Consider the following 16,801-nt stretch of genomic DNA (forward strand, 5'->3'; position numbering starts at 1 on the left):
TTCTCTTCCTTTTAGAGTAAGCCATATAAGAAGAAATGAGCCTTTCATTCTGTGGTAACAACATTTCTTCATATGATATCTTTGATGGTGTGTTACAAAATCCCTGCTTTGTGGATGCCCTCAACCTGGTCCCTCATGTCTTCCTGTTGTTTATTACTTTTCCAATATTGTTTATTGGTAAGTAATCTATTCTCCTATATATCCTCACCTAATATTTCTTTTAATATTCTTATTAAAAGAATAGTTCCTTTAATATTCTTATTATTTCTTAAGAAATAATGTTCTTTTACCAATTACATGAAAACTGATATGTAAATCTGTGAGAAAAGAACAAGCCAGTTTTCTGTGCTTCTCAATTATTTATGTTCTTGGCATATGACATTCTGTAGATAAAATAGAAGTCATATGTCTTCTTAGAAGTGGACTCCAAGTAGCAGCAGCAGTTTTTTGGAAGGAGGGAAAGAGAGTTATGTGGGATAGACTGAAGTCTTTGTTGAGATTGCTTTGTGTTAGTGAAGAGAATGAAAAATGAGTAAAACACAGTATTGCCTGGGATATTCACGGGAACTATCCAGTGAAACAGATGTATCAAACTCAAGAGAAAAATGACTATCCCGCATTGTAAGCTCATTTGCAGGTACATCTTGAGCATTAACTTGCTAGAACAACTAATTCTTCGGGCCAGTGGGAAAGATTGCATGGAAAGTGACATTTTGGGGGAGCTGAGGACATAGAGCGTGTGAGTAGAAGTAGGAGTAGTAAGGGTGCATTCCAGTTTGAAAGAATACTTATGCAAACTATTTGGAAAAGAGCTAAAAAAATACAATTTTCCTTATTATTTTACAGTTTACAAATCCAGTTATTTAGATTATTGATATATAACTTATTAGCTTCCCTGAAACAATCAAAATAGACCTCTTAACTTAGAAATTTTTTAAAAATAGAAGTGCCTGGGTGGCTCAGTCGGTTAAACAACTGCCTTTGGCTCAAGTCATGATCTCAGGGGCCTGGAATAGAGTACCTTCTCAGGCTCCCTGCTCAGCAAGGGAGTCTCCTTCTTCCTCTCCCCCTGCTCCTCCTCTTGTTCATGTGTGCATGCTTTCTCTCTCAAATAAATAAAATCTTTAAAAAATTTTAAAAATACGTTTCACATGTGAAAATGACAGACTAATCTAAACATCTATTGAGCCTATCACCACTCATCTTAAGGAATCTAATGGTAAGAATATGAGTGAATCCCTCTGTGTACTATTTCCTGAGCCCGTTACTCTTCCAATATCCTGTTACTATCTCTTCAAAAAAAGGTAACCATCATATGAATTTGGTGTTTAATTTTGCTTATAAAAATAAATTTGCTCATAAAAGTGAATGAGAAAGCTATCAGATTAATTTTCTTAAGAAAACTAGCATATTTTAATGATCTGCTTTGAAAGAAGGTTTGAAGTTTTTAAAAATTATTTGAGAGAGAGAGAAAGAGTGAGAGAGAGAGAGAGAGAGAGAGAGAGCATAAGCAGGGAGGAGGGGTACAGAGAGAAGTAGACTCCCTCCTGAGCAGAGAGCCCAATGTGGGACTCGATTCCAGGATCCTGGGATCATGACTCAAGCTGAAGTCAGACGCTTAATGGTCTGAGCCACCGAGGTGCCCTGAAAGGTTTAAAAATAATTTGTATGCTTTTATTTCTTCATGTAATAAATATTAATCGAGAGACTGCTATGTACCTGGCATTATAACAGTCAAAAATTTTCTGTTATATGATATATCATATCATGTAGAGGCCAATGAAACTCTTAGCACATAGTTTTTCATTTTAAATATATAGACGTTAAATATAACTGTACCAGAGTGGCCATGTATAGAAACATGAGTTGTTGTTTATGTGGTTGATATTATTTGTAGGATATTAACAATGCCCTTTGGCCAAAAGGAGACCATACTTTTTTATTGCAGTTTGACAGTTAATAATTCATTTTGACATTCATCTAACTTCTTGAGGGCAATTACTGTGATAGTTTGTTTGTATCACTAGCATCGAACACAGGCTGACAAAAGGGTATTTGAATCAAGTGGAATTGGTGTGAACATTGCAAAGGGGAATGGTGGAGAAAAATGCAGACTGTTATCTATAACATTGGCTACTTAAATTAGCGAGATTGTGATTAAATCTCAAAGAAGTATCAGGTATAAGGAAAGTTTGCCTGAAAGAGTTTACAGCATAAATTCTAGTACAATAGGTTAAATGTAGCTATTCTTTCCACAATGAAATTCATTTTGGAACAACTGAGACATGAATCAATTTTCTTTTCAAAAAATGCTTCAGGGTCCCATCAGTCCTTACAGAAATTCCTTCCTGTGATATTTCCAGCACAAACCCAGATTCGTTCTTGAAGTATGTGAGGCTTCTCTACAATTAAAAAAAAACAAAAACATTTCTTTGAGAAAATATCATTACCACTATTGAATAGTGTTGGCCTCATCATAAGTTCAAATTTTTCTCATATGATATGCATATGATTGAGTTGACTCAACTGATGAGTTCTACATTTCATTACAAAATATGTTTTTTTTTGTTAGTCCCCCCCCACAGATCCCATGTTTTGAAAGATTTTAGACACCAAATTGCTTTTATTAACATCATTTAATTTCCTCTTAATGAATCAGGGACCTATCAGTAAGAGCTGTGATCAGCATGAGAAAATCATGTTGTCACCCAGTGTTGGCGTTGTTCTTGAGCAGTGCAACAAATGTCAGTGTGTTAACCTAGGCAGTCTTGTAAAAATTCATTGAAATTGAATGGTTACTTTTTTAACACAATGAAAATAGACTGGGATTTTCATTGCTACCGTAGAAAGCACCTCTCGATCCTGTTTCAGGAATTTCTCATCCCCCAAATGATATTACAGTGTGAATTAGTTCCATGATTATAATTAATCCTTTTATTTCTTCTCTCTCTCTTTTTTTTTTCCAGGGTGGGGAAGTCAAAGCTCAAAGGTACAAATTCATCACAACACATGGCTTCATTTTCCTGGACATAACCTGAGATGGATTCTTACATTTGCTCTTCTATTTGTGCATGTTTGTGAAATAGCAGAAGGCATTGTTTCTGATTCGTAAGTGATTCGACATAGTTATAATGATTAAATTATGCTAGTGGGTATATTGATGTGGATGGTAGTGAAGAGCATACCAAGTCAGGCTTAACTTTTTAGTTATAATTTATTAGGAACAGCATTTGTCACGCATTTAATAGCAGTCCTGCTAATCTGTGATTTCATTTACCCACGATCAACTGACGTCTGGAAATAGATGATCCTCTTTCTGATGATGAGTAGTCAGAAGGTCAGTAGTAGACTAACACTGCATCACAATGCTTATGCCATTCACCTCCCTTCATCTCATCATGCAGATATCATATCATCTAGACATCATCACAAGAAGAAAGGTGAATACGGTACAATAAATATCTTGAGAGAGAGGGAGACCACATTCACATAACTTTCACAACAGTATATTGTTATAATTATTCTATTTTATAATTATTAATTGTTGATCTCTTACAATGCCTACTCTATACATTAATCTGTATCATAGGTGTATGTATGTGTAAGAAGAACATGGTATAGATAGGACTCAGTACTATCTGTGATTTCAGGCATCCACTGAGGTCTTGGAACATATCCCCCACAGGTAAAAGGGGGACTGCTGCATTTGATAATAATGTGTTTTGTCTGTATTCTTGTGTTGATACATAATTTCTCTGATAACAGAAATTCAGGTCTCTGTGACTTGTACTTATTCATGTGCTATTTATTCCTTCATCTATGTAGCTCTTAAAGAAAGTTCTCTTTTTAAACACTTTGATGTTTACCTTATCTATCAACATAGGTGTACAGAGAAAGATTATCTATATGGACATAAAGCTCTAATAGCTATATATTTACATATAAATATATAACCAGTCCTCAGATATTTCCATTTTTTAATAAAGAAGCAGAGATAGATGAATGGGCATTAAAGAAGTGTGAGAACCATTGGGGATATAGCCACAAATTGAAGCAAAACACAAAACTATTTTAAAAATCAAGATTTGTCATAAAACCCATATTTTTGAAGGAATTTTGCCATTCTTATAAAGGAAGTTTGCATTAGGCAGTTAGAATATAGTGAATTCTACTTATAAACTGGAACATAATGTGGGGAAATATTTTTATCACATACTAACAAAAAACAGGAAAAATTTTGATAAGCCACATCAAATAGGATAATTTTGATTATGAAATTTTGCTAAATGGTACACCATTAATTAAATAATTGATATGAAAGTTCTTAAAGGTTTTTAAAAAGAGGGGCGCCTGAGTAGCTCAGTGGTTGAGCATCTGCCTTTGGCTTAGGGTGTGATCCTGGGTCCTGGGATTGAGTCTGACATCAGGTCCCCTGCAGGGAGCCTGGTTCTCCCTCTGCCTATGTTTCTGCCTCTTTCTTTGTGTCTTTCATGAATAAATAAATAAAATCTCTAAAAAAAAAGTTTTTAAAAAGAAAGCTCAAAAATCATTTTCTTTTTATCTAATAAGGACCTTCCCTGACATCTGTTTATGTTTTTCTATCGCAATTAACAAGGAATGAAACTTCTCAGCTTTTGTTACAGAGCCAACTATTTTGTAATGTTTTATGACAGTTCTTTGCATGGATGTGCATGTCTTAGTTTCTGATAAAAGGAAAAATCAAAGACTCTGAAGATACTGCATGCCTTCAAGCATTTGGACACTTACTTGACTATTATCTTACTGATTATTGTTTAAAACCTGTCAGTGTATTTGTATCCTATTGTATTAGCATAACCAATTTTAGTCTTCATTTTTTAACATATTGGCTGACTCTCTGTGTTTCTGTGTGTATGTATAAAGTGGAAGATAGAGCAGTCCAATATTTCCTAAAAACTTGACACCATGTAGGCAAGGATGCCTCCTTTTTTCTAGCCTTGTGATTAGTGTAGAAATTCAGTTAGAGAGTTAGAGGCTGTGCTAACAATGGTGAAGACACATGCTTATGGCAGAAACTTGTGTTGTGGCAGTAGTGATTTAAAAGGGCCATCCTGAAATCAAGCAGAAATGCAGTCTTGATTCTTTAGCTGTGGACTGCTTCCTCTTAACCTTTTTATTCAAGCTTCTCAAAAATCATTTTCCAGTGATTCCTGAACTCCAAAATTTAGTTTGCTTTCTTGCTTGCCTTATTTTGTTCTGGAAACTGCTTGCACAAGAATGCCAGTGAACATTAAAGACACCTTTATGTACACTTTTCTTCCTTATCATACCCAGTACATTGGACATTGCTGATCATTATTTCCTTACTTCTTTTTCTGTAACAAAATATTATGAACTATTCTTTACTTAAAATGTAACAGATGCTCATTATAATTAGTGAAATAATGCAAAGATTTTCCTAATTGACCATTTGATTTTTTTAATAATATAAATATTAAAGCTATTCATTTTTCTTTCAAAACTTCCTTATCTGTTTTGCACATATTTTTGTAAGAAATGTCCCCTTTTTTATTTCTATCCAACTAGTTTATGGTTCTGATTTAGATACTCGCCTAGGTCTAGGAATTATTTTTAGTTGCTTTTTAGCCTAATATGATTGATTTATTAGTAGAGCATGTAATTTGTTAAACAAATATCTTTTGGGACTTTGTAACATTTCCATTATAGTTAAATATTTGATTACTTTATACATTTTCTTTTACTTTTTTTTTTAATTTATACATTTTTAGTGAGAATTAGAAAATAATGTATTTTCTTTGTTGGAGACAAAATTTTCTTTATTGATTAGATTACTCAAGTCCTGTGTGTTGATTATTTTTATACTATTTAAAAAAATATTTTATTTATTTACTTGAGAGAGAGAGCATGAGAGGGAGAGAGAGGCAGAGGGAAAGGGAGAAGCAGACTCCCTGCTGAACAGGGATCCCAACTCAGGGCTGGATCCCAGGACTTCAGAATCATGACCCAAGTCAGAGGCATATGCTTAACGGACTGAGCCACCAGGTGCCCCCTATTTTTATACTATTTAATTCATCAAATTCTAAAAATGTTTATTAAAGTCTTCACTATTATTGTGTTTTCATTTAAGCTTTTATTTTTATTATTTTGTCTTTTTTGAAAATATCTTTGTCCTCCATGATGAATGCATTTTGATTTTCTTCTTTACTTTCTGAGTAAAGATTTTCTGCTATAATGGGATGTGTGTGCTTCTACCAGAACCTTGAAGTCTGCAAGTCATACTCTAAAAATAACAGAGCTTAAGGGAAAGAATAGGGTTGAGACACCACTCAAAACTTGTGCAGCTTTGTAAGTAGACAATTAACAGTATAATAGCAATTCCAATAAAAAGGTTAGCATGGTTAAAAGACACATTGAATCCCTAACAAAGAAATTCCGCAATAAATATAAAACCTTATTGTAGTCGTTGCTTTTTTCATCTACTATATTGTCTTCCTTATTTATTGTCTTCCTTGACGAAGAATGTTATGTCATTCTTTTTCTAACTTCTTGAATTGACCACATAATTTATTTTTTATAATGTTTTCTTTGAATGTGTGTAAGGTTATAAACTTTCTTCTGGGTTTGGTTTTGACCACGTTTGTTTATAAACCTTGATAGGTAGTATGTTTGTTTTAAAATGTCCTGAATATTAACTCAGTGATTTTTAAATTCTTTCCTTGTTTTAATAGTAAAATAATATTGGAAGGATTTCTTAATTTCCATACTGATGAAATATTTATTTCCTGCTTTTTCTTTTTGACTATTTTGAACTGTTTTTTGGGGGGCAAGTGGGTCCTTTTAAGACCAGCTTTTATGCTATCTTGGTACTTACACATTTTCGTTCCCATGTCCATATTAACATTCCAAGTATATCACTGGTCATGTTCCAAATCTCTACATGCAGTTGGCTTATTAGACAACTCCCTTTGCATACTTAACAGACACCTTCATGGTTTGCATGGCCTTGCTGGAACTTACTAGCTTTCTTTTTCCAATCTGCTTGTCCTCTTAATGTCTTATGTGGTTACCCAACATCCACCCAGGCCCCTTGGGAATTATTCTCTATCATTAACTATCACCCTAAGACCCTAGCACTATTAAAGTCCTGTCCATTTTAACAATCAATATTTTCCAGATGTTATATTTTGTCTATGTTTCTGCTGCGAAAGCTTAATTCAGGGTCTGTCATCTCCTGCCTGGCCTATACTCATAGTTGGCCAATTGCTTTTCTTCCTTCTGTCTCTTTCCTCTCCTCAGAGGCACACACTACCTATCAACTCCATCATCCATGCTATTACCAGACTGATTTGCCTAAAGACCCCCAAAATCTGACCATACCACTTACCTATTAAAGTAAGATTAGATTCCAGCTCCTTACCATGACATACAGAGCCTTTCACCATATATCCTATCTCAAACTTTCCATTTGGGACTATTAAACTACTTGAAATTTTGAACATATTACACAGTTTTGTGCTTCTATGTATTTACACATATTATTCTCTTTTTTTAAAGTGCTCTTTTACCATGTTGCTGACTCATGAATTCCCTTTCATATTTCAGTTTCCACTGTCAACCATACCTCTTGTGAAGTGTCTTTTCCAAATGCTCCTCTTTTCCCCACTAGCAAACTAGTTACTTTCCTTTTTTTTTTAAAAGATTGTATTTATTCATTTGATACACAGAGCAAGAGCTCAAGCAGGGGCAGCAGCAGGCAGAGGAATAGGGAGAAGCAGATTCCCCACTGAGCAGGGAGCCTGATCCTAGGACCCTGGGATCATGACCTGAACTTAAGGCAGACACTTAACCAACTGAACCACCCAGGGACCCCAAACTAGTTATATTCTATACCATTTATGTATGAATGTATTTAAGTAATTTGAGAAATTTAAATGTTTTGTTAGGTGACATTATTAATGTAAATGGAGTTGAGGGTTATCTACTATGTAAATCTGGTTCTGTCATATTTCCAACCCACGTGAAGCTCTCTGTTGCTCTCAGAGTGAAATCTAGTCTCTTTTCAATCATACTCAGTTGCTTGTGTTACCCGGAAACATGTCTGGATCCTCTGCTTGGAACAGTTTTCCACCTTCCTCTTCTGAGCAGCAGTTCTTCATTCTTGGGGCCTCACTTCAGAAGTCGGTTCCTGGGGCACCTGGGTGGCTCAGTGGTTGAGCGTCTGCCTTTGGCTCAGGTCATGATCCCGGAGTCCTGGGATCTAGTCCCCCACTGAGCTTCCTACGAGGAGTCTGCTTCTCCCTCTGCCTATGTCTCTGCCTCTCTCTCTGTGTGTCTCTAATGAGTAAGTAAGTAAATAAATAAAAGAAATTGGCTCCTTCACAAAACCTTCTCTTCTCAGACACTGGCTCCGCATGCACCCACAGTCCCTTCCCCTGAGTGATAATTTCCTATTTCCTATTGCTATCCCAATTGGCTTTGTGACCACAGATGCTGTATCTTCTGTTCACTTTTGCATCCCAACATCTACTAGTGCCTGGACACTGCAAAAACACGTGTATTGAATGAATCAGTGCCAATGGAGAAATCACTTAGGGCCATAAAACTTAGGAAAACTATGAAACTAATAAATGTAGTTTTCATATACATTAGAGTTCACTCATCCATTTGGTTGTTTTTACTTACTTTAGGTGTTATTTTAGCAGTTCTGCCCTTTAGTATAGGAGTGGTTACATGTGTGCTCTTGTGAGTATTTAAGATCTTGTTTAGCTGTGGTGCTTGCTCCTCTGTGTTGGGATAAATCCTTTTGGCAGAATCATGTATCCCAACGTAGTCTTCCTTTGCATGTTAGCAACTATTACTGCATTCTGTATTTTAAATATTTTATTACTGATAGAAAGTTTTAAAACAAATTAGAAACAAAATGAGAAACTATCTGGACCTCCCAGCTCTAGACACTGATACTCTCTACCGCTCTCCACAGACGGCGGGAGTCGCGGCATCTCCACCTCTTCATGCCAGCTGTGATGGGATTTGTCGCCACTACAACATCAATAGTATATTATCATAATATTGAAACATCAAATTTTCCTAAATTACTTTTAGGTAAGTATGATCAAATGTCTCCTCCTTCCCCAGAACTGTTTTTCTTTCTCCTTCTAGTAAACCCTCACTGGGGGTTGGGACTGGGAAGCATGGGAAAACTGCAATAGTTAATTCTTCTCCTGGTGAATGGAGAGATGAAGATAAATTGAGTTCTCTGGGCTGTGAGCACTCTCTTCCCCCAGGATATCTGTTCTCCACTAAATGCCCCTTATGATATATCGGTGTGTGGCAGGAGGACTGTGGAGGGTGTGCTAGCCCTCTGGCTGACAGAGGGTGTTGTTCTCTTAAAAATCGAGCCCTTACCCTGTTCTGTGGAACCCTAGGTCCATGTGTTTCTGCCTTTGGCTTGGGATCCTGAGGCATTTTTTGAAGGCCCCAGCTTTTCACTGATGGGGTGGCAATGTCAGATTCTTCATAGCATTGCTGCCAACGTTTGAGGGGACTCATGCAGCAGAGTATGCTTCACAGCATGCTGGAAACTGTACTGTCCTGAGAAGCAGTTGTCTTCAAAGCACAACCCCTCACATTTGCTTCATGCTTAACCTTTTCTTTTTCAGCCTCTCTTGCCAATAAGAGGCTATCTCAAATGTTCTAACTTTATTTTTGCCTTATGCTGAAATAATGTCGCTTATCCCAGTTAGTTATATTTAATACTCTGACCAATCCTTGCATTCCTTGGTGTATACCTTCATAAAGGAAGCTAAAATGAAAGTGTAGAAAATGAATCATGGCTGGGGTTCAAGGGCCTGTAAATATCCTAAAATTGCAGGTAGAGTGGTGGTGTTTGTATGAATGAACAGCTTACAATTTTACAAGGTTCAGAGAGTTCACTTGATTGTTTTTTTTTAATAAATTTATTTTTTATTGGTGTTCAATTTACCAACATACAGAATAACACCCAGTGCTCATCCCGTCAAGTGCCCCCCTCAGTGCCCGTCAGCCATTCACCCCCACCCCCCGCCCTCCTCCCCTTCCACCACCCCTAGTTTGTTTCCCAGAGTTAAGAGTCTTTATGTTCTGTCTCCCTTTCTGATATTTCCCACACATTTCTTCTCCCTTCCCTTATATTTCCTTTCACTATTATTTATATTCCCCAAATAAATGAGACCATATAATGTTTGTCCTTCTCCGATTGACTTACTTCACTCAGCATAATACCCTCCAGTTCCATCCAGGTCGAAGCAAATGGTGGGTATTTGTCGTTTCTAATGGCTGAGGAATATTCCATTGTATACATAGACCACATCTTCTTTATCCATTCATCTTTCGATGGACACCGAGGCTCCTTCCACAGTTTGGCTATTGTGGACATTGCTGCTATAAACATCGGGGTGCAGGTGTCCCGGCTTTTCATTGCATCTGTATCTTTGGGGTAAATCCCCAACTCACTTGATTGTTAAATGATGAGAGTGATGTTGATTACTGATACAGAAATTTGGAAAAGTAATAATTAAATCACACAAATATTTTATTTGCTCATCCAGAAGACATTGAAATTTCAAATGAATTAGTGGAAAATACTGATTATTTAATTCTTTGTTGCACTGCATTATATGATTGGGCAAAGGCAATCCAATACAAACAAGTAGACTGGGTGAAATATTAATTTAAAAGGCTTATCAAAGTCTGAATTATCTTAATAGCTGTTTAGTACAACATGAAAGGCAGGCAGATGTTATCACAAAAATCTTTTTCTGAAGATGCCAAGAAAAAAGAGTGAAATTTTTAGCAGGCAACAGCAAAAAAATATATACCATCAGGAATCCAATATGTTAGACATTTAAGTTTCTGAAAAACTGATGATGAATAAGATACAAGAGTTGTAGGGTGAAAATGGAAGGGAAATGTGCATTTTGATAATATTTTGAAGGAGACATGATCAGAGTCTGGCTGGCTAATATTTAGATTCTTCAATTTACATTTTATTCTATTTGATCACATTTCTGCCTCTTTCCATCCTTCTATCTGTCCATCGGACTGTCTTATTTTTTGATACATCTTAAAGTAAATTTTAGACATTAATATGCTTCACCTCCTAATTATTTCAGCATGCATATCATTAATCGGAGTTAAATTTTTCTACAGTTCTTTTTGTGAGATAAAATTTACATGCTGTTGGCAAATTGAATTTAAATAAAATATTTTTAAAAATCTACATGCTGAAGTACAGAAATCTTCATTTGCTTAATGTACACACCTTTATAACCCTATCATTTCATAGAACAGTACCATAACCCATGAAAGTTTTCTTGTGTCAACCCTCATTTTATTTTCATCTCCACAGAAAGCAAAAATCTAATCTGATTTTTTCCTCACCATAGATAAGATTTGCCTGTTCTAGAACTTCACATAAATTGAATCATACAGTATAAATTCTTTGTGTAACACTTCTTTCTCTCCGCATGATTTTTTTGGAGGCTCATCCATAATGTAGTATAAATCAGTATTTTGTTCTTCTAATTGTTGGGTATTATTCCACTGTATAAAGATCCCACAGTTTCCCATTCTCTTGACAATGAGTACCTGGACTGTTTCCAGGTTTTGGTTATTATGAAGAGAAAGCTGGTATAAACATTCATGTGCAGGTCTTTCTGTGGATATATGTTTTTTGTTTGCCTTGAGTAAAATATGTAGAAGTGGAATTGCTGGGTCATAAGGTATGTAGGTAAATGTTAATGTTTTGTTTAAGAACCCACAAAATCTTTTCCCAAAGTGGTTTGCTTTACATTCCCAAAGTGATTTAATTTACATACTCACTAATAATGTGCTGGGAGCTCCAGTTTTTCCACATGCTCACCAGCATTTGATGATTTGATCTTTCTAATTTAGCCATGCTGGTGAGTGTGTACTGATAATTCATTGTGGTTTTAATTTGCATTTCCCTGACTGATGATGTTGAACACTTTTTCATAAGTTTATTTAGCCATTTGTTATCTTTGTAAAGTGGCTATATTATATCCTTTGCCCATTTTTTATTGGGTTGTATATTCATTATTCGGTTGCAGGAGTACTTTTTTGTGTATAGTAGATACTAGTATGGCATCAGATATATGCTTTGGGAATATTTTCCTTCCAGTCAAGGGCATGCATATTCATTTACATGAATGATGTATTTACCTTCATCACATGAATAATATATTTACCTTCATTAACAAGGTCTTTTGGTGAGCAGAAGAGTTTAATTTTGATGTAGCATAATTTATCATTTTTCATGTATAATTATTGTTTTCTGTGCCTTAAGAAGTTTTGCCTCTTCTCAAATTATGTTTCCCTCATATTTTCCTGTTTTTTGTTTTTTTTTTTTTTAGCAACTTTATAGTTTTAGTTTTTATTTTCAGGACTGTGACCCGTTTAAAATTAATTGCGTATATGATGTGAGGTTAGTGCCAAGGCTTTTTCCCGAATGGATGTCCATGTGTTTCAGCACCATTTGCGGAATAAACTTTACATTTCTCGTTAGATTGCTTTAGGACCTTTGTAAAATATTTGAATCAAATTACCATTTAAGTATGATCTATTTCTACAGTTTCTATTCCGCTGATCTATTTGTGAGTTTTATGAGATTACCATTCTGTTTTGATTACTATTGTTTTGGAGTTCTTGAAATCATATAGTGTACCCACACAACTTGTTTTCTTTGCTTTTCTCCCAAAATTGCCTTCAATATTCTAGTTCTTTTGTTGTATATAGTTAGAATCAGGTTGTTAATTTCTTCCAAAAAAATCTAGTAGGATTATGATAGGGATTGCACTGAATATCTAGAACAATTTGGAGGAGAATTGACCTCTTAATACTATTGAAATCCACAATCTGTTTGTTCTTCATCTTTTTTAGGTATTCTTTCATTTCCCCAAGCAATGTTTTATAATTTCAGTGTAGAGGTCTTCTATGTCTTGTTAAATTTATTACTAGCTTTTTTTGTTTTCCCACTGCTATTATAAATAGACTTGTATTTTGAATTTCATTTTCCAGCTGCTTCTGTCATATATATAAAATACAGTTGATTTTGCCTATTGACTTTATATTTTAAAACCTTGGAAATTTATTTATTACTTCTAATTATTGCTTTGTATATTTCTTGGGATTTTTCTATATATATACAAACATATCTGAAAATAGAGACAGTTATATTTATTTTTTTAACCTTTATGCTTTTTTTCCACCATATTGCAAATAACTAGGGCTCCAGTAAAATGCAGAATAGATGTAGGGAGAGTGAAATCTTTGTCTAATGCCTGATTTTAGGGGAAATAGTCAATATTTCATAATTAATTTTAAAGTTAATTATAGGCTTTTCATAGACATCTTTTATCAAGTAAGTAAATTTTCTTCTATTCAAAGCTTTCTCAGAGTATTTTTTTAAAATTTAAAATAATTTTTTTGTGTGTTTTGTGTTTTTAAAATCACGAATACATGTTGAATTCTATTAAAGGTTTTTTTCTGCATCCACTAGGATGGCTATATTTTCATTAATGTGCTAAATTAATTGATTGATTTTTCAAATGATAAAGTAACCATGAATTCCTGGGCTATGTTACACGTGATCATTATATATTATCCATGCTATATATTGCTAGATTTTGTTTGCTAAATCTTTTTTAGATCTGTGTTGTGAAGGATATTGGTATGTTATTTTCTTATATATATATTTTTAAAGATTTTATTTATTTAGTCATGAGAGACACACACACAGAGACAGAGATGTAGGCAGAGGGAGAAGCAGGCTCCCTGCAGGGAACCTGATACAGGACTCATCCCAGGATTCCGGGACACACCCTGAGCTGAAGGCAGATGCTCAACCACTGAGCCACCCAGACGTCCCTTCTTATAATATCTTTGTCACGTTTTCATATGCTGGCTTATACTGGCTTCTTAAAATGAGTTGGAAAGTGTTCTCTATCTCTCTGTTTTCTGAAAGACATTGTGTATGACTAATATTATTTCTTCCTTAAATGTTGAATTCATCAGTAAAGTCATCTAGGCCTGGAGTTTTAACTTAGGATTTTAAATTATAAACATATTTCATTATTAAATATAGACTCTTCAGGGACGCCTGGGTGGCTCAGGGGTTTAGCGCCGCCTTCGGCCCAGGACGTGATCCCAGGGTCCTGGGATCGAGTCCCACGTCGGGCTCCCTGCATGGAGCCTGCTTCTCCCTCTGCCTGTGTCTCTGCCTCTCTCTCTCTCTCTCTGTCTCTCATGAATAAATAAATAAAATCTTTATTTAAAAAAAAAAGATATAGACTCTTCAGAGTATTTATTATTATGTCAGTTTTGATATACAGGTCCCTTTCATCTAAGTTTTTAAATTTATTGTCATAAAGTTATTCAAGGTATTAGCCAATTATCTTTTTTAAGGATGCAGGATATGCTTGGATAATTCTTTCATTCCTGATACTGGTAATTTATGATTTCCTTCTTTTCTTGATTTGTTTAGCTGAAGACTTGACAATTTCCTTAATCTTTTTTTTTTAAACCAACTTTTTTGTTAGGTTTGTTAATTTTCAATTATTCTTTTCTGTTTCACTGCTTTCTTCTTTTATCGCTATCATTTAAAAATTTTTGTTCATTGTTCTTACCCTCACTTTTAAGATAGAAACTTAAATCATTGATTTTGGATCTTTTTTCCTAAAATAGATATTTAAAGCCATAAAATTTCTTTTAAGTATTGTTTTAGTTGCAATCCTTAAATTTTTAACATATAGTATTTTTATTGTAATTTAGTTCAAATACTTTCTAATTTCCCTAGTGATATCTTTTTTAACATGAGATTAATTAGAACTGTGTTATTTAACTTCCAAATATTTGGAGACTTCTAGATATCTAATTGTATGGAAAGTCTCAAAGTTTACTTTCACAGTCTCTGCCCCTGGTGTTCACACCCTGTATAATCCTCTACTCTTGAATGTGAGTGGGTCATGGGACTTGTTTCTAGCCAATAGAGTATGACAAAAATGAAGACACCAAATCAGTTGAGCTTGCAGCCTGGTGAGACCCTGAAGCAGAGAACCTAAGTGACCCACACCCAGACTCTTGACTTACGGAAACTGTGAGATAATAAACGTGTGTTGGTAGAAGCTGCTAAACCTTCTATTGCTGCTAATTTGTTTAGCAGCAATAGAAAATCAATAAACTTACTGTTCTTGATTTTTAATTTACTTTCGTTGTGAACAGAGAACATACTTCATGTGATTTCTGTTATTTTAAATTTATATTTTCTTGTTTTCTAAGGATATAGCCTATGCCAGGACCATGTGCACTTAACAAGAGTATATATTCTGAAGGCGTTTGGATGTATTCTTACAGTATTAAATATTATATGGCCTAATAAATATCAAACAGTTCAAAGTGGTTATAGCATTCAGATCTTCTAAATATTTATTAAGTACATGTGTATTTTTAAAATTGTTATGTCTATAAAAAATGACTTTCTGTCATTATTAAAAGTTTTCAAAGTTTCTGATAATACTCTGTCATTTTTTTCAAGTTTTTATTTGAATTCCCGTTGGTTAACATGCAGTGTAATATTAATTTCAGGTGTACAATTTAGTGATTCAACACTTATATCCATACCTGCTACACATCACAAGCACACTCCTTAATCTCCATCACCCTCCTCCCCTCTGGTAACTATCAGTTTGTTCTCTATAGTTAAAAGTCTGTTTCTTGGTTTCTCTCTCTCTCTCTCTCTCTCTCTCTCTCTCTCCCCCTCTCCCCACCGCTCTCTCCCTCTCCCTTTTCCCTTTGCTCATTTGTTTTGTTTCTTAAATTCCACGTATGAATGAAATCATATGGTATTTGTCTTTCTCTGACTGACCTATTTCACGTAGCATAATACTCTCTAGCTCTGTCCATGTCATTGCAAATGGCAAGATTTCATTCTTTTTTGTAACTAATAGTCCATTATATATATTATTATATGTATAATATAATAATATGTTATAATATAAAGTTATAATATCTTAATATAATATATAATATATTAAATATAATATATATTCCATTATATATATAATATATATAATACATAATTGTATATATATACATATACATACCACATATTCTTTATCCATTCATCAGTTGGTGGACACTTGGGTTGTTTCCATAATTTGGCTGCTGTAGATAATGCTACTATAAACATCGGGCTCAGTGTGTCCCTTTGGATTAGTATTTTTGATGATAAAACTCTTTGTTTTGAAGTCTATTTTATCTTATACTAATATAGCCACTCTAGATTTCTTGTTTTTACTGTTTTCATTGTGTATCTTTCTCCATCTACTAACTTTCAATCTGTTTCTTTATATTTGAGACAAATCTCTTTTTTTAAAGATTTTATTTATTTACTTGAGATAGATAGATAGAGAGAGAGAGAGAGAGAGAGAGAGAGAGAATGTGAGCAGGATGAGGAGCAGAGGGGAAAGGGAGAGAGAGAGAATCCCAAGCAGACTCTGTGCTGAGCAAAACGCCTGATGCGGGGTTCAGTCACAGGACCCAGAGATCACGATGTGAGCTAAAATCAATAGTCAGATGCTTACCAGCTAAGCCACCCAGGCACCCCAAGACAAATCTCTTTAGGTAGCATGTAGTTGCATGTAGTTTGCTCTTTTTTTCCCCTCTAAATCTATTCTGACATTTCCTGTTTTATGCTAGAACAAGATAGATGATGAGCTTATACGTCAGTGTTCAGTTCTTTTTCACT

At 34.7% G+C, this 16,801-nt stretch overlaps 1 protein-coding gene across 12 annotated transcripts in view; it reads left to right on the top strand.

Annotated features, from left to right (window-relative positions):
• ABCC9 (ATP binding cassette subfamily C member 9) overlaps positions 1–16,801 on the top strand; it is a 152,885-nt gene that overhangs the window by 5,451 nt on the left and 130,633 nt on the right. For 11 of the 12 annotated variants that reach the window (XM_072798735.1, XM_072798728.1, XM_072798738.1 and 8 more), the window contains 3 exons: positions 16–177; positions 2,967–3,108; positions 8,981–9,102. In XM_072798735.1, the coding sequence (XP_072654836.1) occupies positions 36–177; positions 2,967–3,108; positions 8,981–9,102 (406 nt within the window). In that variant the 5' untranslated portion in view covers positions 16–35. Of the gene's footprint in view, positions 1–15; positions 178–2,966; positions 3,109–8,073; positions 8,342–8,980; positions 9,103–16,801 lie in introns of all 12 variants that reach the window. The other variant, XM_072798739.1, reaches the window with a different exon arrangement.

The sequence above is a fragment of the Canis lupus genome, chromosome 25 (genome assembly GCF_048164855.1).
Source record: "Canis lupus baileyi chromosome 25, mCanLup2.hap1, whole genome shotgun sequence".
Taxonomy (NCBI): domain Eukaryota; kingdom Metazoa; phylum Chordata; class Mammalia; order Carnivora; family Canidae; genus Canis; species Canis lupus.